The sequence below is a fragment of the Trichechus manatus genome, unplaced genomic scaffold (assembly GCF_000243295.1).
Source record: "Trichechus manatus latirostris isolate Lorelei unplaced genomic scaffold, TriManLat1.0 scaffold00002, whole genome shotgun sequence".
Lineage (NCBI taxonomy): Eukaryota > Metazoa > Chordata > Mammalia > Sirenia > Trichechidae > Trichechus > Trichechus manatus.
In genome coordinates, this window is record NW_004443938.1 from 44,265,664 (window position 1) to 44,289,251 (window position 23,588).

Below are 23,588 nucleotides of genomic sequence, written 5' to 3' on the forward strand. Positions count from 1 at the left end.
GCATAAGAGATACTAACCATTTCATCATCTCTGTCTTCTCCATCCTCCTTGGGGTCAGCTTTCAGAGACAGTTTTGGTTTTTTCTTCCGACTACACTTAGGATCCTCTTCCTCATTGTCATCTCCTATGTCCCTTTCTTCTTTCTGATCTCTGTTGTGTTTATAAACCCAAAATAGTGACAGGAAGCAAAACCTATCAGACAACTGCATGCTGATTATCGATGCAAAAATTATTTAAAAAAAAAAAAAAATCACCCTCCAAAGGAAAAATATTTAACCACAAGGAGAAATGCATAGGCATCAGAACACTGTATGTAAGGAATACTCAAAAACACTATTATGTATGACAGCTGTCAAGCTAGAAAATGGAAACTATATAAATCACAAAAGGGGATGAGCAATACATGTGAAACAGGCTCTAACAAGATTCAAATTATTTTTCTTTCCCATCTGCCATCCATATAATAAAAGAATTGATTATTTAGAGATATCGGAGTCTTCAGGGCAATTTTAAAGCAAGGATCTAGCAATTATTAAGAATGACAAGTCCAACTGAAAGAGGCCAAGTATAGCTTTGTAAAACATCAGTTGGCCAACAAAAACAAGAGAACTCCCAAGCTTGTGCTGATTAAAATACATGAGAAACTCCACTAAAACATAAATTTCAAGTCACTTATTAGTAGTATACAATTACGTGCACGAAATACACCTTCTTGGTGATGAACTACATTTTGTCAGTTATTCCCCAAATGGCACTGTCAGTCACACCACTGCCAGTCACAGCTGACATACCCATCTCATAATCCTCAATCTGCACTGAGATCAGCAGTAAAAAGACTCACTACACTATCCACCCTGGTCATTTTCATTCAGCTGATCGCCAATCAGTGGGAGATTTGTTCCAAATAGGGAGTTTTAGCTGATTTAAGAAACACCCAAAATACAAACAAATTGCATTTCCAGGAAGATCAGTATCATCAAAATGTGTAGCCCAGAAAAATCTAAACACTCTTAGCTAAGAAGTAATTCAATTAATGTAAACAAAAGGCTGAAAACAGAGGCAGAGGTTGTATCACAGGAAGAACATTAGCAGTGCAAGTCAGACCAGATATGACAGACGTCACTAAATCCAGTAAAGGGAACAGGGTCCATGTGCAGGTAAAGGGAACATCTCTGAAATAAGGAACAAATGGTGACAGACATCATAGAGCACAAAACTTCCGTAATCCCAGGCACCATGATCTTCAACTCTAAAACCCCTTTTACACAAGAAATAGGGCAAAAACCTACTTGTCTTTGATATGCCGAGCACAATTCTGGCTGCAATAGTTTCCTCCAGAAAGACACTCATCTACATTGCCATACTGACAACAGTTCTCACAGAATTGAAGCCCTTCTACTTTCACTGGATCCTTCAACCTGAAAGGCATCCCAGTCTTCTCTGAAAAGACTAGAAGGTGAGAAGAAGACCAATACTAAATTAAAACCACGACACAAGACTTACCAAAATACATTTAAACTTTTCCTTCTAAAAATTTTGTTAGCAATACAATAAAAGAATGCTTGCTGAATGAATGAATGGTTAAACTGTAGCATTTCAGAAAGTGGGGAGTAGGCTTTAGCAGGAATCACTTGAATCATTTACAAACCAAACGATATATTCTGCAGAAAACAAAGGAAAGCATGTCCAAATCTTTTTCTACAGAGCTCAAAGTAAAATGAAGAAAATTTAATTAATCACTAAATTCAGAAGATGAAACTATAAAATCCTTCTCAAGGGGTGTGTTTTCGACAAAATTTAAGAAGGGTCATCTGTGTTACTTCATGTTTATAACCTTCTGACGAGCGATTTTGTTGTATTTAATTGGCGAAGTCAACATCTAATTTACTTTTAATGCCTAGTAGCAAATCTGAATCATAATTATCCAAATGGTTTAGGAACTCACATTTCCTTTTGCCTGAACCGTTAATCATTCATTCAGCAAACATTCATTAGGCACCAATTTACTCTAGACACTGATAATGACAGTATAGACCTTGCCCAAGAGAGCTCACAGTCTAGGAGAGAAGACAGACAAGAAAACCAATAACTATAATAAAATGTGATACATGCAATAACAGAAGTATGAACAAATTCCAGAAGTAGTACAGAGGAAGAAGTGATTCGTTCAGCCGGGGGGGAGGTCAGGGAAAGATTTTCTGATATAAAGCCTCAACAGGGATTTGAAGGCCAAATAGGAATTGATCAACTGGACAAAGAGAGAAATGGCACTCAGGCCAGAAGAAACAGCATGAGCAAAGGCAAAGAAGCATGAAACCATATGATGTGTTGGGAGAATTACATGTAATTCAGTGCTGCTGGCATTGCCAGAATCCGATATATAAAGAACAGAACAGAGTGAAGGAGACACAGAAAGCAGAAGGGCGCAGGTCACCCAGATCTTTGTATGTTTTGCTAAAGAGGCAATAAGAAATAGCTGAGTGTCAGATAAGCAATCAACGTAAGTTCCTGCAACTTCAGTGTGCAGAATAAATTGGAAAGGGTGAAATTAGAAGCAGGGTGGTTATTTAAGAGACTTCTGCAATAGTTCATGTAGGAGTTGATAAGGGCCTACATTAAGAAAGTGGCAGGGATAACAGGTAGAAAAAGGCCAGATCTGAGAGGTATTTAGGAAATAAAACTCAAGAGGATCAAGTAACAGGATATGGGGGTAGGGAAGAACAAACTCAGGATGACTCCTAGATTTCTTGCTTGTACACTGGCTGGATGGTGCTACTGTCGACTGAAATATGGGATACAGAAGAATGAGCGGGTTTCGGGGGAGGGGAGAGAGAAATAGAAAATGAATCGCATTTCAGACATGTGGAGTTTGAGGTACCTGTGGGACATCCAGGTGGAGATGTCCAGTAGGCAGGTGGAAATACGGGCCTGGAGCTCGGGGGAGAGGTCGGGGCTGGAGATATAGATTTAGGAGTCATCAGCATATAGGTGTTAGTTACAACCATCGGAATAGATGAGAAAAAAGTGGCAGACGTTTGACTAAATCACCTGGGTAGGCTATTACAACATGGATTTACTTGATAATTTCCAATTAACCTTGTGCTATTACAGATCTGGCATTAAGAAAGAAGACAGTTAATAGCTATTTTGAAATATAAAAGCAGGCTTCATGTCAGTTTCATTATAGAAATTTACATAAGAACATGTGACACAAAAATCACCCAGGATTTTCAAAGTTCCATCCTACTATAAAAACCTAAATGTTCTTATTTTAAAACTTTCAAAAGAAAGAAATTAAAATGCAGACGGCCCTTTCTTACCTTCTTGAGCAGTTGGCACCATCCAAGTGGTGGTGGCAGTTGCTTTTTTAACATTTTCCATCTCACTCTCGTCTGTAATCACTTCCAGGGCTCCAAACTCATTTACCCGAAACTAGTGTCAACACAGTAGAAAGAGGCAAAACTTACAAAAGTGCTCAGAACAGTAATCATTTAATGGCTGACACTGATAGCCTTTAATTATGTTTTAAAAGTTAATTTAAACAATTATATCTAGGTAAGCCTTCTGCCAATATTAAGACCTTTATATTTTACTCATTTGGGAATTCAGGGAAGGGAGAACAGAAAAAGCACTTAGGATAAAATAACTCTGTGCTGCCCTATAGAACTGCCAGTCCACTTAAATATGGCTTGTAATTTCAAACACACTTCCATTTTTTTTGATACGATCTTTTTTAAATTTCACATTATTGCTTAATTAATAATGAAGGTTAGTAAAAAGGTGAAACAGTATTTTTCCAGGAATCAACTGGTCTAACCCAAGCTCATCTAGTTCTGAAAAAAGGAATATTTGAGAAATGACAAAAGGTTGGCGATTTGAACCCACCCAGCAGCTCCACAGGAGAAACACATGGTGATCTGCTCCCATAAAGATTACAGCCTAGAAATACTTAGGAGGCAGTTCTACCATGTCAAATGGGGTCACTATAAGTTGAAATTGACTCGATGGCACTTAACAACAACAACCTGTACGTCCATATCGTTATATTCCAGGCTTGAACTTGGAAAGCCAAAGCATGAGTCATGTCACCCCAGAACTTCACATTGATCTTCAGAATGCTCTATCATATAGTCAACTCTAGTTCTCCAAAATAACTGGAAATACCTGTGAGATCTGAACAAGTCTACTAGCTATAGACAAATTCTACCACCAAAAAGTAAGGGCATTTTGATCTTCTGGCCATTTCAGTTCAAAATACTGAACATTCCCTGTCACCTCACAGCAAGCTGCAAACTAAGTATCCTCCTATAACAGCCTTGTTCTACCGTGTGTGTGGAAAGCTTAGCCACTATCCACATAAGAACCCGGTCCTCGAAAAACTTTCTGTGTTCTGTCTTTCCTTAAAAACAGAATGACATTAGGGATCCACTAATTTTTTATTGTGCTTTAGATGTAAGTTTACAGCTCAAGTCAGTTGCTCATACAAACATTTATACACACATTGTTATGTGACCCTAGTTGCTCTATCCCTATAATGTGACAGCACACTCCTCTTTTCCACCCTGGATTTCCCATGTCCATTCAACCAGCTCCTATCCCTTTCTGCCTTCCATCTTGCCTCCAGACAGAAGTTGCCCATTTAGTCTTGTGTATCTACTTAACTAAGAAGCACACTCTTCATGAGTATCATTTTATGTCTTACAGTCCATCTAATCTTCGTCTGAAGAGTTGGCTTTGGGAATGGTTTTCGTTCTGGGTTAACAGTCTGGTGGCCATGTCTTCTTGGGTTCCTCCAGTCTCAGTCAGACCATTAAGTCTGGTCTTTACTAGAATCTGTGTTCTGCACCCTACCTTCCTCCTGTACCATCAGGGACTCTCTGTTGAGAGATCCACTAACTTTAAAAAATGATGAAGAACTAGAAAGTTCAAAATTCAAGAACATAATAAAATTTAGCTTTAAGTTTTATATCTTTCACAAAGATATACATGAGCATGCAAATACAGATTATTTAAATAAAGCCCCCCATTTCCCAATCAAAATAATGTATTTGGTCTACCTGTCAATACAACTATTTATCTTACCAACCTATATGCAGACTACAAGTTAAAAAAAAAAAAAAAAAAAACTTAAGCAAAAAGTGGCACAATAAATTATTCTTTCCACCAAGTGAAAATAGTACCTTAAGCAATTTTCTGCACATACTGCACAATTAGAAAGCACTCGCTTTCTAAACTGAATGAGCTGAAATAGTTAAGGGAAGGGAGAATGTTTTCTCCCACCTACATATTTCCAGATACAAGTTCCCAGGCAATTATACCTAGAATATACACCTAGAAATGTTAGTCTAGGAGGTGGTAAAAAGTTAATTGGAAGGAATTAGGCTAAAATAACTTCACTTCTTAGAAAAAGAAGGCTAAAATGAAAGAAAAAAAAAGTAAATCATCAAGTCTGAAAACAATGTTTCAAAATAAGGCTGACAGTACCATCTACTGGGCAAGAGTAGAAAAAACAAGCTATCATGATAATTATTAAAGATATTAAAGAAAATTGACACTAAATATAATGAAAATAAGAAAAACAATAGGTACAGTCTTTTCAGGTAAGTAATTTTACTTTTATTGAGTATTTCTGATGTTAATTTATGTTTTTACAAATACAAAATATGAGAAGCAGGACCAAACATTTACATTAAACAGAAAGTTTCCAAGGTGCTGCTAAGCTGCAAACCACCCTGCATTTCAAACAGTGACCAACAGAACACCACCGAGTGGAATCTTTACTTAAAATTTCAGACCTGTAACATCTGGAAGCTTAAGCTCAAATACTTTCAAAATTAAAAGCTTATTCTGACAATACAACACTTAATCCCAGTCACCTTTCCCTTTTCCTAATATTAATTGCCAATAACTGACATACGGTCTAAGTACAAAGCAAAGACATAATCTCTCTTAAGGACACAGATAACTCCTTTGGGCCAGGGAACCCAGATGGGCTTCAGAGACTGATGAATTCCCTGAAATTATATGCAAAATTATGTTATTTGCACATATATTGTTTTTCAGGGGATAGGGTTCACAGGTTTTATCATATTCTCCAACACATCCTATAATCTTGACAAAGTAAAGAACATCTGCCCTAACCAAAGTTACTTTAGCTCCAAAATTAAAAAATCAAAAGCATTTTCAAAGTAACCTATCATCTAGGTAAAGATATAGGGATCAAATTTTTTTTCTAGCATCTCAATTAGGACTTTCTGTGTCTTCCACAATATTGCTATCTTTGTTGAGAATATTAGACAAGATAGGATGTTAAATACTCTGCATCACTACTGAAGGAGTCCTGGTCACCTAGTGGTTAAGAATATGGCTGCTAACAAAAACGTCAGCAGTTTGAATCCACCAGCCACTTCTTGGAAACTCTATTGGGCAGTTCTAGTCTGCTCTATAGGGTTGCTATGAGTCAGAATTAACTCAATGGCAATGGTTTTTATTTTTTTGGTTTATACCTAACAAAAACAGAAGCCTCAACAGTGTAAAAAAGGGAAAGCATCCTGCGAGAGTGAATTTCATAATTTATTCAAAGTTCTTTCTAATATCTTAATTTTGTGAAAGATCAATTTCTTGATTGGATCTCTTAAGCAACTTGAAATTTAATATCAAGAGCAAGTGAATTAAAAATCCTAAGTAGTATAATTAACTGTCTAGTCTCTGAATCGCCTCAGATAAAGAGGGTCATAAAGCAGAAAATAACTCAAAAAATAAATTTTAAAAAGATGGTATGTCAAACTGTCTACAGCACATGAAGTGAGCTGGCAATATAGCAATTACCCAGGTAATTAGATGACTCTAAAAGTAATATCAAATAGCTCCTAAATGGCTTAAATACTTGATTACTTTAACGAAAGTAATAAACTAATTTCTAAAACCCGTTGCTTAGAAAACTTTTAAGGCAATCCAAATTTCTTAGGGATGGAAAGTGCATTCCACTGCCTACGCTGACTAAACAAAAATTACAAATTTCATCATCCACCTGGCATTGAGAAGAAAAGGGGTAAAAACTTTTAAGAAAAATGAAGGTGTGAGGCAATAAAAAAGGCATTTAAATAATACATAGAAAATCCAGAAAAGATACAATTTCTATCTTATGATATAGATTCTAAAACCCCCATCTAACAGATAAAGATTTCTAAGCTTAGAGAATTTAACTAACTTGACAAAAGTATTGTAAATGCCTGGCATTATCAGAGTTTGAGAAACAGTTTCTCTTTCTCAAAAAATATTTTTTCTTAAAAAATCTATAAGCTTCAGCACTCTATCATATCTAATCCAGATGGACATGTGGAGAGTAGGTAAAACCCTTAGTATTCATTGCTTTCCTTATTTTTAAAAAAGAGGAAACTTGGTCCAAAAAGATTAACTGCCTTGTTCAAGGTCACACAGAACTAAAACTAAAAACCAAATCTAAATTTTTCCAGACTTTACTAAACCTCACTGCAATATTCTTGTTAAACTAAGGTAGATATGTTGGCAACTACATAGTTAAACCTAACCCAACTAAAATCTAAGTATTTTTTCCAATAACAGGCAGATTATCCAAATGTCACCACTGAGGATGAGCTACGGCAGGCCTGGCTAAGATATGCATCAAGTAGTCACTAAAAAGGACTGAATTCCAAGAAGTCAATATTAGGGCAGGAACTTCTATCCAAGACAGCCCAGAACAACATGCATTAGAGAGGCAAGCCAGGTCACAGCATGTTAGGGTGATCCGAAGTTCAAACACCTGAACTACCAAGTGTAAACACAAAGTCTAAAGGGCCACAGACAGGTTCAAGGTCCCAGAGATAGGATCAGAGCAAAAGTAAACTAGAAATAAGGGATGGGGGCAGCTGACTTCCCAGATGCGTGCTTGCATAATCATGTTTCATGGGGCAGCAGATGCGGTCCTCAAGTGGGCTCGGGGTGCTGGGAAAAAGAAGCAGGACAAGTACACACAAAGCAGCATACAGAGGCCATCGCTCTCTGAAGACAGCTCTCACGTGCACAAAAGCAGTCTGATTTCTAGGAGGGAACTAACTGCTTTTGAAGAACCGATTATACAAAAACCCACATTTACAGTAGAAATAATTTAAGGGAGGTGAACAGTCATGATTTTTCAATACTGTAGCATTATTCAGTTTTTAAATGAGAAAATTAAGACACAGGAAGTGCAATTATTCACTTAAAGTTACAAAGCTCCATTACCACAAAATATAAGAAGATAGGTGGTCTTCTAAGCGTACCATTTGTATTTATTGGCCACCATGATACAATCAACACTGAGGCAATCCTCCTTGAAGCTGTAAATCAATTTCTGCTAACTGAGCACATACTGCAGAAATATTCCTCAATCCCCTATCCCAAGTCACAAAAGCTTCTGCTAATCCATCAGCATTTCAAACTGTTTTGAGAGTTTATTTTAGAGGTCTAAACATCAAACAAAACCTACAACACTACGCACAATGCTTTTAATTCTAATGCTTTTAAATCTTATTATATGTCTTCAATCTATTTTAAATTAAACACACACGCAGATGCATACACACACATAATTAGATATAATAGAGATAGCTTACCTTTAAATCACTTCCTGGTAATGTGCCTACTCCATCCTTCCAGTCCATAACACTGAATACATCAAACTCTTGCCCACTTGTGCTAGAGGCAGATTCAGTCATTTTTTTTTTTTAAAAACCTGAAAGGGAGAAAAACAAACAAATCACTAATATTTCAAACACAAATCAGTTTTTAAGTGATCATTACTTAAGTTCCCCTTAATTATATAATTTTCTTAGAAGCAATATCCTATATCCATAGATCTGAAAATGACTGCTTCAAAAATATGACTGAACCCTGCTAACTCAGAACTGAAACCACTCCTGAAAGCCACCTTTCAGCCAAAGATTAGACAGGCCTATAAAACTAACACATGTGAGGAACGTGCTGCTTAGTTAAATCAAGTATACAAGACTAAATGGGCAACACCTGTGCAAAAGCAAAGCCAAGAAGGCAGGAAGGGACAGGAACACTGGACGAATGGACATGGAGAACCCAGGGTGGAAAGGGGAAGAGTGCCGACACACTACAGGGATTGCAACCAACGTCACAGAATAATTTGTGTATAAATTTTTAAAAGAAAAACTAATTTGCACTGTAAACTTTCACCAAAAACACAATAAAATTAAATATATATGATTGACCTTTTTTCCTGTGCAATTTACGATAAATTCTATGGAAAAAAACCTTAATATAATTTTGAAGTTAAAGTGTCACAATAAAATTCTACTATACTTAAAACAAATTCAGTATTCCATAGCATATTCACTTAAAACAAACAAAAACATCATGAGCCATATAGATAGAATTCCTTGCTCTCTCTCTAGTTTTTTCCCAGCTTTAAGATACTGAAAAGACAGTCGGTATGAATAAGGTATAGAATTAATATAAAATGTTGACAGTAAAACAGAAGAGATCATTTGTATAAAAATAAGACAATTCAATCCATTTTTGGCTGTCATCTACACCAAATTTATGAACTGTTTGATCTACAGATACACAAATGCATCATGTGACTGATTCTTTCAGTAAACTGCTTTATTCAATTCAGTTGAAATATCTGCCAATCTGTTGTTACGGGAAATCAGAAGATGGTCTCAAAATGTACAGTGAGCATCAATATTAAAATGATCAATCTGGATAGCTAAACTGTGATAATATTTTTAACTTTCTTTTTCTTTTTTTCAAATTGCTAAGTCTTATATCGCTTTCTATAATCAAATCATTGGTAGTAATATTTATACTGATATTGTTTTCGTTGTTGTTGTTGGCTGTCAAGTCAATTCCCATTCACAGCAACCCTATATGACAGAGTAGAATTGCTCCATAGGGTTTCCTAGGCTGTAATCTTTAATAGAAGGAGCCCTGGTGGCACAATGGTTAAGTGTTCAGCTCCTAACAGAAAGGTCGGAGGTTTGAACCCACCCAGTGGCTCCATGGAGAAAAGACCTGGTGATCTGCTCCTGTATAGGTTCCAGCCTAGGAAACCCTCTGGGGCAATTCTACCTTGTCACATTGGGTCACTATGAGTCAAAAATCAACTTGAAGGCATCTAACAACAATAACAACAATCTTTGTGGATGTAGATGACCAGGTCTTTTTTCCTGCAGAGCCACTTGAGGGGTCTGAACCTCCGACCTTTCAGTTGGCAGTTGAGCACTTAACCACTGAGCCACCAGGGTTCCTTGCTGTTTCTGCAGTATGGGATAAAACAAATAAGCAATTATGCTGGTGTCATCAACAACCAATATAAGATCTATGGGTCCTAGATTTGAATGGAAGTTAATAGTATCAAATCATGATATATTTTATCTTTTTAAAAATGCCTATTTCCTCATTGGAAAAGTCTAGAAACAATGACCAATCAATAATACTGAGCACCTTAATGCCTAGAATGTGGTCTCTAAGTACCATTTCTCACTAAAAGAATCAAGTCTGTACAGAGAAAGAGCTGATTTCTGGTCAGTGGCAGGAAATGTGCAAGATGAGCCTGGAATATCTTGTCAAACCAGAAAGTGAGGAAGCTTTCAAAGACAACAGAGGTCATATCAAAAGAACTCTGGAGCCAACTAGAAGAGGCTCCTGCTGGCCAAAGAAAGGATAACAGCAGCAGTGAACTGAAATATATCAATTCATTTTAATCCATGAGTTCACAATGACACTCAAACCCACAACAGTTATTACCTTTTGAAGATTCAAAGGAACTCATTATTTGGAAAAACAAAAAGAATCAAGGATTTATCATGTTTTCCCATACAAATTGTATCTCAAGGTAACCAAAGAGTTGATGAGAGGAAATTACTCTTTAGAAAGAATTCCAGCAAATACATGAGGAACTAGGATATTACCATTTGCAACCCTTAGTGAATTAATGGCTCTAGACATGAGTCATTAATGGCTACTAAGAACACCATCTATGAAGTAATATTGCCAGGTGGAGGGGGGAATCAAGCCTAATCTGATCACGCCTATTCACAAAAAATGCCAGAGACAAAGGAACATGTTAAATCACACCATAAAGATATAAGGAGCAAAATCCAGACTATCAGAAACTCAGCTGTATTCTATTAAGACAGACACTAAAGAATGTTGCAAAAATAGAAAACAATGCCACTTCTCTCTCTGTTGGTTATTGTTTTGAAAACTATGGTTTCGTTCCACAAAAAATTATGCTTATATATACTAACAAGTAATAGGTTTATTATTGTTATTTTAAATAAAAACTATTTTAAAATCATGCTGTACAGTATAAATGACTTGCCCACCACCCTCCCGCCCCCGGCCAAAAAAAAGATTTTAAGGAACAAGAAAAAAAAAAAGATTTCAAGGAATAAAAAAAATAGGGAGATGGAAAAGGAAATTTGGGTTTAAAAAAAATTTGGATTAAAAAAGACTTAAGAGATTATGTTAACCAATAACAATTACCAGAATTCACAGATTTTGTACGGACTCTGGTTTAAACTGCTAAAAAAAAAAAAAAAAAAAGATTATTATTAGACAGGAAGGGAAGAATGAATACAAACTAGTATTTGATGATATTAGAGAAATACTATTGGTTTTTTTAGGGGGATGATGATTAAAAGAAGAAATTTTTCTCATATGTTAGAGACACATATTGAAATTGACAGACGAAATGACATAATGTGAGGAATTTGCTTGCTATAAAATAATTCAAGGGGGAGAAGTGGGGGAGTAAGACTGGTAACATGCTGGTAAATGTCAAGACTGTGACAGGTCCATGGTGGTTCCTTATACCATACTGCAGTTGGGAATATGCTTGAAAAAATTCTATAATAAAAAGGTTTTATTTTTTAAGTGCAGTCTCTCTACATATACGACATATATTCATTTTTAAATAATTAATAGAAAAGACCTGTGTTTCTGTGAATTATAGCTATCTTCTGTTGAAGTTAAGAAGCCCTTGTAGTGTAGTGTTAAGTGCTCGGCTGCCAACCAAAAGGTCAGTGGTTCAAACTCACCACCAGTTCTGTGGGAGGAAGATGTGGCTGTCTGCTTTCGTAAAGATTACAGCCTTGGAAATGCCATGGGGCAGTTCTACTCTGTCCTATAGGGTCGCTATGAGTCACAATTGACTCCATGGCAACGGGTTTATTTGTTTTTTTTTTTGTTTTCTGTTGAAGTTTACTAAATGCATCAATATTCTTTCTTCCTTTTTTCCCTTTTACATCAAAAAAACACCAAATATTAGACATTTATTACAAAATCTATTCCTAATCATTTCAAAATTTACATAGCCTGAATCTGAAGACGCATCAGATGTTCACTAATGTTAAGACTTAATCCTCAAAACAGGAACTAGGATGTGAGGTCCTGAAGAATAATTAATCTAAGAAATAGTGAAAATATTAAATGAATTAAGACTTGTACTTAAGTTCTGTATGCTTCTACCTCAGTAAATAAAGACCAGCAACAAAACTGACTGCCCTATTAGGTGATAAAAGAGTGGCAACTTTTTCCTGATAGACAATAGAGTGATAGGATAATTTTCCCCAGGCGGATAAACTGGATAAAACCTGAATGATCCTTCAAAAAAAAAAGTTATACTGTTCTTTCTGGTAAAATCTCTGGATAACCAGAGTCTCAGTTCCAATATTTTCTCTGGCAAGTGAAATTTAAGGAAATTTTCTGAAATCCTCAGCTGTGCCTTCTGTGACTACCCTGGTGGGTACATTCTCTTATAATTGTAATAGTTAACATTTGCTCACCAGTTTACTAAGTGTCAGACATAATACAAACACTTTTTTTTAATTCTATCCCATCTTCTTTCAGAAAAGGATTCAAAGCAGTAGAGAATTTACATACATTATTTATTTCTTTCTGAAAAAAAGATAGGTTACATTACCCCTCTCATACAGTGTATACATTGATGAAAGTAAGGTGTAGAGAGGTTCGGTAATTTACCCAAAACAATTACTTGGAGGCAGAGTCAGGATTTGAACCTGGGTCATTCTGATCCCAACACTGAACTTTTTTCTCAAACACTGTCTAACCTTCTTAGCGTCTTGTTTCCTCTGAAAATCTGGCAAAACTTATTTTTCCCTATGTTACATCATTGGAACATGGCAAATACAGAAACCAGTTTACCAGGGCCAAACTTATTTCATGCATTTCAGTACAAGGTTATCCTGAACACTATCAAAATGTCATTAAGAGATACATACCATACAAATATATTTTGTAGTTTCCTATCTAAAATTCACATCAGCTACAATCCTGTGTCTAGAAAGAGCAGTAGAAAGCAGGAAAAATCGAAAAGCTAGCACTGTACAAAACCTGCAGTACATGGTTATTATACATTTTACAAAATACTTAGAACATACGATCTACATAAAATACTGCTAATGTTATATAGTATACTCTGCCTGTAGTCTGGTATCTAAAATTTGTAAAAATTGTTTCCATCTATGGTTTTCATATTGGTTGTGGACATTTTGTATAAAATAACACAAAAGTATTTATTATGCTGTCTTTCCTTCATCTAATTTTAAAGCCAGTGGCTACTTTTAGTATCACCAAAGTCTGAGTGGCTACAACAGATTAGGTGTTTTTCTACCACCTATTAATCAGCAGAACAGCCAGAAGTCAGTATTACTTAAACAGTAACTGATGCTTCTGTGACATCGCAAGTCTTTCCTCCCTGGTTTTTATATGCACACAAACATACAAAGTCTTTTCACTTCAACAAATCAAGTTTGTAAGAGTTGAGACAATTTTGTTTTTAGTACTTAAAAATTCTCTTATTTGTTTTTCTGTAACTATTCCCTGGTAGTATTCCATAATCCTAAATTTAGCCTATATTCCATGGGCCACAAAAACCAGGTAGGTAGAAGAGTCATTCACAATACAAGTCACAAATAGTATTTCTTGTTATACAGAAAATTCCACACCAAATCTCTCGTTAACGGTGCTGAGATTTCCTATGGACGTATCTAAAAGTGCACCATGACTGGTGCTCTGTGCTACCAGGTAAGATACACCATTTTCCTCCTAACCTCTTCCAAGTTCTAATGGTCTTCAGCCACTGCTCATGTCAAAGGGAGCAGCTTTTGGATCCAGGTGTCCACCAAAAACACCAATGCAGCTTCTGATTCCCATTAAAGTACATGTCACACCTGCCAATAACTAAAATCATGGACACTGACACCCAATGTGCTTCCACCAATGCCCACTGTGGATGCCTCATCAAGGAGCTGATGACTTTTTGAAGGCAGAGACCATTGCTGCTGGCACCAAAACAATTGTATTATACTCCCAAAGTCATCTTTTGATAGAATAGTTCATTTTAGCTTTTATTCACTAGGTCTTTTTTTTTATTATAATTCTCTTGTGCAAGCCTCCAAATGACATATAACACTGTCCTCAGAATTCCCTTCTCTACCTCTGTACTGCACTGCTCCTTCTTTCCAAACCAAAGCTGTGCAATTTGACTCTCCCTTGAGATACTGGATCTAATGGATGAACCACCTCAATCCTCATGTAAGTAAATCCCTGGCAGCCCCAAGCTATCAGGTGTCACTTGTAATCCAGAAACATTAAATGGTGATAAACTAGTTGACATCTTATGTTCAAAACTCATAAGGGTATACGGGGGAACAGATCCTCTCATATATTGATAGCAGAATTATAAATCAGAACAACCTCTTTGGAGATGAATTTTCAAGAGCATATCCTATGACTCAGCAATTTCACTTCTAGGAATGTATTCTATAGATACTTGAAAATACATGTAAAAGGTTATTCACTCACTACAGCACTGTCTGTAATATCAAGAAATTGGAAACAACCAAAGCACCATCAACAGAAGACAACTGTGCTACATCCATACAATGATACAGAAAGCTATTGTAAAAAACTATAAGAAAGGTCTTTACATTTTGATACAGAAATAGTTCCAAGATAGTATTAATGCTACTGATTTTATGCAAGGTACACAAACTGTGTGCCACCATTTGTGTAAACAAAAGGGGGCTATATAAATATGTGCACTGCTTATATATGCATAGAGTATCTCTCAAAGGATTCATCAGAAATGAATTAACACTGGTTGTATCCAGGAAAGGGCAATGATTTGCTGAAGGACAGCCATGGAAGGAAGTCGTCTCTCTGACACACTTTTGCATCTGTTGATTGCTACATCATGGAAATATATTAACTTTTTTAAACTAAAAAAATTTTAAATAAAAATATTTTGAGAACAGAAAAGTCCAAAAAAAACAAACAAAACAAAACAAAACAAAAAAAACACCAATCAAACCAAACCCATTGCCATCAAGTCAATTTCAATTCATAGTGATCCTAAAAGACAAGAGTAGAACCGCCTCATAGGGTTTCCAAGAAGCAGTTGGTGGATATGAACTGCTGACCTTTGGGTTAGCAGCCTAGCTCTTGACCACTGTGCCAGTACTTTTTAAAATTGTTTCCAATTTATTTAAAACAGTTTTACTTTGAGTTATGTCTTCCCATGACAATATTCCATTTGTCACTGACACCAGCAACTATAAGAAGTCATTAAAGAAAATCAACTTTCCCACAGCTGCTGCGTAGTTTACCTACATAAGCAAACGTATCAGCTCAACAGATGAGCAGAAGAGGAGTGATGTACACTCCCCCACAACTCGGGTATCAGAAATATACCGCAGGTCCTTCACATTCACTAACTGAATAGTTGTGGTTTCTACCATTCCTGAGTGTTGCCTGAAGTTCTCATGACATTTAATAATTTGTCATTTTGCAGAGACATGATTCTGAATCACCTGTGCCATGAAGACAAACGGCAAGGCAGGCAGGTCTCCTGGCCTGGCCAAGGTCCAAGGGATGCGTGTAGTCAGGTATGCTCTGACCACTGTAAATATGGTGATAAAAACTCTGGTTCTTTTTAGGAAATGAAGAACAAACACAATTAACTGCTAGTTGACGCTAGCATTGATGACAGAATGAGGGGAATATGGAAATGTTTCCGAAAGTGATAGGTCCTAGCCACATAATAGAAATTTCAGATAAATTAAAGACCGAGATGTCAAATACACTGATGACTCAGACACACTGTGTGAACAAAACTACCAAGTGCTCCAAAAGGAAATACGTAGAAAAGATGTGCGAATTTGTTTCAATAAGTGCTCCAGACAGTAAAAAAACTGCTCATCAAGTGAGATAAGTAGTGAAGGGTCTAGAGAGATCATTTAAATTTTTGAGTTATACTTCAGTAATTTTAAGGAAGGAATTATGTGCTACAATGATTTTCTCAAGTTGAGAATCTGCAATGGTCTTGGGATGTATCAAGATATGCCAAGAATATACTGTATCTCATTTTCACTAGAAACAAACAGCTTATGTGACCTCCATAATCCTCTTTTCATACAACTCCGCTCATATCTGCCATGAATGGATAAAACTGAGGTTCAGAGGAAGGAGAGAACCCCTTGGTGCTGACCTCCTACAGCATATTCAAGGTGAAGAGCCAGCCTGGGGCAGAGATGAAGAGGAGATTACAGTCCTTAGAAAGATAAGCAACCCAACCTAAGGTGCTCAAGCACAAAGCTAAAGAGTGGGCCTTTGCCTCTAGCGCAAAAGTCTAGGCTTACAGATAAAAGGAGGAATAAGGATGAATGAGAAAGGGTATTAACTGGAGCCTGGCCATTCCTGCTCAAACCATTATTTTTCAAAATATTGTATTTAAAAGAATGTCTAGATAATGTTCATTAAGACCAATTAAATAGTTTTAAGAATTTATGGTTGCTCTTCAGAGTTTATTTTATGGTTTTAAAGTGAACTGGTGCATTTTTCAAATATAAAGTACAAAAATCATAACAGAGTTTAAGTTACTTCCAAAATATCATCTGAGTATAAGATTAAAATTCTGTCATTCAGATGACATGATGGAAGTATCAGTACCTAATGGCAATGGACCAAGCTTACCAGTTTTCAGTTAGGAGGACAATGTGTCTTTTATCAAGGGTGAGTTACAAACACTAACCCTAAAATCATAATAATGAACCAAAAAAAATCATAACTATACAGAATAACAAAGCAATGAAAAAAATTCAACCTCCACTGTGTGAATCCAATGTCTTGGTGCTCTATGATCCCACTTTAACACCATCAACTTAAGCTGGATTTTATTTACTTTGTAGAAATTATCAGCCATTTTAACCAGGTAGGAGTCCCTGAGTGGTAAAAACAGTTAATGTCCTTGCTGTTAACTGAAAGCTTGGAGGTTCAAGTCCACCCAGAGTTGCCTCGGAAGAAAGGCCTGGTGACCGACTTTAGAAAAAATCAGCCATTAAAAACCCTATGAAGCACAGTTCTACTCTCAGCACACATGGGATTAACATCATGAGTTGGAATAAACTTGATGGGAATTGGTTGGGTTAACTGGGTAACTATGTACCTGGTGCCTGGTGGCATATACTTGCACTCTTTGGAAATATTATCTAAAATGACTTCCCCCACTGCTAACGACCTTATTAATGTGGCATATAAAACTGCTTTGAACGCCCCCCCATTCTGCTCCACGTCATCCTTCCATACGTGCAAATTAAATACTGCATGGCTCACCCTCAAAACTTGCCATATCTCAGAAGTTCCTCTTTCTATCCCCCTACCCTTCCTTAGACCACTTCCTTCCTTTCCTCCTTTCATTTCACTCTCCAAAGTTTGACAAGAGCCTATTCTGTGACTTCGGACAAATCAATCTCTCAAAATGAAAATTTCTCCATCTATCAGATGTGAAGAGTAACAGTACCTTTCTTCATCGGGCAATGGTGAGGATTAAATGAGATAAGCTAGGAAATACCTTCACACAGTGCCTGTCTCATAGTAAGCAGTCAATAAAATGTTAATTAACAATTACTCAAGTTGATGAGATCCTGAGTGACCTTAAAAAACTACGCAGTGACTTTTTTTTTTTGCATTTTATTTTCTTTCAATAACATTTCTTATAGTAGATCACTTCTGTTTATATCTATCACAAGATACCAAGATTGCTAGATGCAAAGTAAATATTTTATTGTTAACAATAAGAAAAATTCATCATATTTACACAGCTCCTAAAAGGTCTGCCAGCTTTCTTAAAATAATACCTCCGAAGTATTGGAGAAGAATTTAGCATGTGGGGAGGGAGCTGGACCTACAGCCCACAGGGTGCTCCTTCCCTGGAGGAGCCTCACAAGTGGTCATACCACCACCACCCGGGTCTGACTGCACAGCTGAGGGCAGGTGAAGGCATTTAAATAAGACTCGATTAAAAGGCTAGGGCAAGATTCTGCTCCCCAAAACATAACTTTTAGCAGACCGTTTACTCGTGCCCCATGAAAAAAAGTTTTGGTAGTGAAAAAGATGTATAATACCATAGTGACCTCTGTGAGATGCACAGAACACACTGCTGGAGTAAAGCAATCCGTGAAGTGATGTTTAAGCTGGTGTTTCCCACACATCTTGTGATGCTTTTATTACTGTACATCGAGTTCCATGGAACCCCCTTTTGGAAAATGCTAAGCTGTGGAAAATAAATTCAGAAAATAACACGAAAGTAGATAGCGTTTTACAGGATAGAGATGATTCATCTTCAGCTTAGATCAACTACAAGGATGCTACCGTTTGACCTAGATCCCAGCCTGACTCATTGTGTAGAGACCTGTAATGTCAAATACTGGGGAGTATTCTTAGGACATTAAATCCAGACTTGAAAAAGTGATCTAGAGACAGACAGTGGCCCGTGTCTCCTAAGGCCTGCCTGCTGTTTTCAGTTTTGCTGTTTACTGTTGTCTGGTTTGCTCTCTAACACCTCTAGGACATCAGAGAGGGACACCGGCTCTAAAGAAAGAACTCAAATATCCACAAATATAAGGCCACAGAGATGAAATCATGCAAAGCCAATAGGCCTAAAACACATTAAAGAGATACAGACATACTCTCACAGAAAGGTTTCTTCACTGCTTTACTGTTTTAAAGGGATCTCACCAATATCAGACCATCTGACCCTCACAACTACCTTTTAAAACTAATAAGGATTCTTACCCTCATTTTATAGGTAAGAAAACGAAGGTCTCTCAGCTAAGAAGCAGACTTTAACTTTCCAAGACACTGCCCTTTGGGCTATGCTACAGTGCTCAACACGTTGTATGTTAGTCAATGTATATATAACACAATGGTGAAAAGTGTAGGTTTTGGAGCTGGTGCCTGGATATCAATCCTAGCTTCAGTCTACTAGCTGTATAACCTTGGACAAGGTACCTAACCTTTCTTCAGCCGTAGCTCCTTCATCTGTAAAACAGAATAGGAATATCTACTTCATAGAGATGTAAACATTTTTTAAAATAATGCATGTTAGAGTGCTTTGTAAACAGTGGACACTCAGAACAGGAGAGCTACAGTTACTTTCAAGAAAACAAGCGGCTCTGTAGGTTACACATTCCTGACAAGCACCAGCTTACCAGATGTCTGAAGCTTCCCGAGGCAGAGGTATGAAAAGCAAAGCAATCTCACTGGCTAACAGGTTATAACTTCCAACACCTTTGCTCTAAAAAGTCCTATTTGATTTCTCAGGAGTCCCAAGATGAAGGTAGAAAAAACAGGGATTAAGAACAATGTAAGACTCGGACTGATGGACAAATAAAATTTCAAAATGGAATTTGGGAGACTGATGTAAGGTCAATAACTTTTAGTTGTGCCAAGTAACTTTAAAGAAAAGAACATTTTAACAACCAAAAAATAAGAAGAATGTAATCTCTGAATAACTGCCCAAGACTAGGCCATTGGCAACCTTACTGGGCTATTTCTGCTGAGGAGGCATAAAAACTTCCTCACATACCAACTGTGGTTCACAGACCTGCTTTCAAGAATGCTGGGTACAGAGGCAAACAGAAAGTACTGTGAGAGATTGGGGCAAAAGGCCAGTAGGAGAGAGAGAGATGAAAGCAATAGGTCCTCCCCTGAAAGAGGGCTAGACTACTACTGGGAGAGATGCTCTGAAATACATGCATGTAAGATGCTTTAAGAAGGCTGGGTAACCCCATACCCTATTACAATACCTATTACACTGTATTTTGATCATCTACTGACAGGAGGTTTTGGAAGCGAGAAACCCTGATTTATTAATTTCTTTCTCCTCTGTGACTAGCCACCACAGGTATCAAAAAAATTTATCAAATGAAAGAATAAAAAAGAAGGGGAAAATTGCAGGACAGGGTGGGAAGCGGGGGGAATCAGAGAAAGATCTGTTTGTCCATGTATCTCATATTTTCCAAAGAAAATTCTAGCTAACAACTAGGCTGCGAAGTATTTACCGCTTTGGCAGAAGCATAACATTACCACTCCAAGAAACTCTCCTTATTTAAGTATCAGTGGAGAACACATCAAAAGAAGTTAAATTCAAACCTCTTAAACAGGCTTATTCAATAAGGATAAGAGAAAAATCTAAACTTGTACTTCAAGCATCTCTCAACAAACACATATTGCTACAAAGAAAAATTTTCCTTTCAAATCAAGCATGACAGATACCAGCTTTGATATTCTACTCACCCTGCCTGATAAGAACTCTGAAATGCACACATATTGGAATTGAGATCTGTTGTAGAGAGATGTGAAATTTTGACCTGAGGGTTCAAGTTCATAGATTTGAGGTAGGCAAAACTCTAAAACATTTCAATGTGAGAACTGAGAGCTTAGTACCATCAAAACCAACATCCATGACAGTTTAGGTCTTCTGTCCACATCAAGTAGATACTTGAGTGGCAATTTAATCCATCCTTTGTTTAAACATGAAATCAATTTTTAAGATGTTTCCCTTTTATTTATATTTTCTAAAAAATAGTCCCCCTTTATCTACTGGTCATATTTTAATGAGAACTACCTTATTTATATTGTAGCATTGGTTTATTGCAGCAATGGTTTATCTGATTTGCTGTTTTTCCTGCCATAGAGATGATATGCAAAGGTCACCAGAGGCAACCTTTACAAAATCTCAACTTCCTGCCCTACGTTTGCTACTGTAAGGAGGATGAATTATTTGAGATTCTGAGGCCTAACCTACTTTACTTCCTCTAAAGTAGGAACAGAAAATGAAAAATGCCTTTCAAGAAAAAAATATACATACATTAGCGAGCACACAGAAACTGAAATCACAAACTGACATTAATGGGGTCTATGGCATATTTCATATACTCTCATGTAACACTCTTATTTGAAGCTCATGTTCTATGTACAGGCTATATCTCAATATGAGGCCAAAATATCCTTAAAAGTGCTACCATATCATCAACATACTATACCAGAAGAATAATAATAGAAATTCTACACCCATTAGAGGATTCAAAGGCCATAAAAAGCACAAGAACCTGTTCTGACACAGGTATTTCTATGCTTGTGTTAAATATAAACTTAAAAAAAAAACAAAACACTAGAAGTAGTACTTTGTTCTTTTTTATTTCAGTTCATAAGTTTTTTTTTTAATATTAAAAAGTAGTAAAAAAAAGAAAAAAAAGTCATTGTTGGGTGGATTTTGACTCATAGCAACCCTACAGGACAGAGTAGAACTGCCCCATTGGGTTTCTAAAGCTGTAATCTTTATGGGAGCAGACTGCCACGTCTTTCTCCCGTGGAGAGGCTGAGTGGGTTCAAACCACTGACCTCTCAGTTAGCCACCGACCACTTTAACCACTGCACCATCAGGGCCCCAATTAAAAAAGTAGTATCTTGTTCTTTTTTCTTATTTTACTTCCTATTTTTATATAAAGTTTTTATATAACACTTGATTTCTGTTTGGTATGTAATAAATGAGATTTGATTTGACCAGATTTTATTTCTCTCATGTTTACAGGGTTATCTCGATAACCATTTGAAGCTAACCTCCTTAACAAAAGACTGAACAGCTAAGCTTCAATGGGATCTGCCAATTAAGACCACAAAGCAATAGGATAAATTATTTAGATCACTTAACAACCAGACCAAATTGACCACTTAAGAATTTCAATCCACTGTTCAGGGTTCAATCAGTGTTACAAATGAGAAAAAAAAAAAAAAATAAAACAACTGGTTTTGGAGCCTAAATAATCCTACTCAAAATGTTCTTCTAGTAACTGAACTAATTTAATTCCATAAAATTAACACACATAAAGGTATAGTCCAATAATGAAATGGCCTGGCACATAGTTAACCCTCCTCCCCTACCCACCCCCCCAAAAAAACCAAACCCACTGCCATCAGGTCAATTCCAACTTATAGTGACCCTAAAGGACAGCACAGAATCGTCCCACAGGGTTTGCAAGGTTGTTAATCTTTATGGACACAGACTGCCATATCTTTCTCCCACAGAGCAACTGATGGGTTCGAACCGCTGACTTTTTGGTTAGCAGCTGAGCGCTTTAACCACTGTGTCACCAGGACTCCTTTACTGAATAATAGAGCTTCAATGAAGAAACAGAACACTGCCCTATAATCAGTGTATTTGATGGCATACTTCTAAATCAGGTTAAAGTTCTGCCTAATGCACCGTATCTCCTACAGAGATTTTATACAACTCACACTGCAACACAGAATCACCCAAAGAATCAAAAAAGACCCTTCATTTCATTTTACAAAAATGGGGCATACTCTTCTAGTTAGAGTATTACAACACTAATTATACCACTGTTGTTGAGTATCTTAGTCATATTCCCTGTTTTGACTTTTTATTTTGACTCTAGGAAGCTACTTTCCCTTCCCCTTTCCCCCCACCATTATCTCTATCCGTCATTTAATGTTTTTTCTTTCCTTTTAGACTTCTGAGTAAATTTCACAATCTCCTGAATCCACTTATGGAAATTTACGTCTTGTCCTTTTTACTTATTTATTTTTTTGATAACTACTCCCTTAACAGATCTCTTTTACAAAGAGCAAATGAAATATTTTACATAAATAATCCCAGTAATTCACAAACCTAATCTGAGTAATGTTTTGTTAACACTTTGTGATCATTTTAAGGCCATGAGCTAGACCAAGGTGTTCTGTCCAGTGCAACTCAATAATTGGGTCTTTTCCCAATTCTTGGTGAAGAAAAAAAAGGATGTATGAGTTTTCCTTGTATTATTTTTTTTCTTAAAATTACTCATTGTTGCTCATGTACTAGAAAACCAATGCTTAAGTGCAGATCCATTAATTTGAAAATGTGCTTTCTTAGAAATATTCTAAGAACTACTATTTTGAGAATCAGAAACTTGACGAAACAAAACAATCATAAATTAGCATCATTTGTGTTGTATGAAAGGAGAGAAGGTTAGCACTCCCCTTGACAAGCATGGAAGAGGCCCTTGGGCCTTACAACACGCATACGGTTAAGGCATTGCCACCTACTTTGTGGCATCTAACCACCGTTTTTTGTGTACCTGCTAGATAGGGAAATACTAAATAGGCAATAGACAAGTGGTATCTTGGGTGAAGGGTGAGACAGTACACAATACAGGGGAAACTAACACAACCTGTACAAGGAAAGGTCATGG

General features: G+C 36.7%; 1 protein-coding gene and 1 non-coding gene across 5 annotated transcripts in view; one reads left to right on the forward strand and one right to left on the reverse strand.

Annotated features, from left to right (window-relative positions):
• Nucleotides 1-23,588, reverse strand: part of L3MBTL3 (L3MBTL histone methyl-lysine binding protein 3) — a 123,392-nt gene that overhangs the window by 90,569 nt on the left and 9,235 nt on the right. For 3 of the 4 annotated variants that reach the window (XM_023730215.1, XM_023730205.1, XM_004368927.3), the window contains 5 exons: nucleotides 8,616-8,734; nucleotides 3,321-3,432; nucleotides 2,879-2,953; nucleotides 1,290-1,449; nucleotides 18-150 (listed from right to left, as the gene is read on the reverse strand). In XM_023730215.1, coding sequence (XP_023585983.1) covers nucleotides 18-150; nucleotides 1,290-1,449; nucleotides 2,879-2,953; nucleotides 3,321-3,432; nucleotides 8,616-8,717 — 582 coding nt within the window. In that variant the 5' untranslated portion in view covers nucleotides 8,718-8,734. The remainder of the gene's footprint in view (nucleotides 1-17; nucleotides 151-1,289; nucleotides 1,450-2,878; nucleotides 2,954-3,320; nucleotides 3,433-8,615; nucleotides 8,735-23,588) is intronic. The other variant, XM_023730223.1, reaches the window with a different exon arrangement.
• LOC111820355 (U6atac minor spliceosomal RNA) lies at nucleotides 23,343-23,468 on the forward strand. Its single transcript, XR_002823904.1, has one exon. It is a non-coding gene; the product is annotated as a U6atac minor spliceosomal RNA (small nuclear RNA).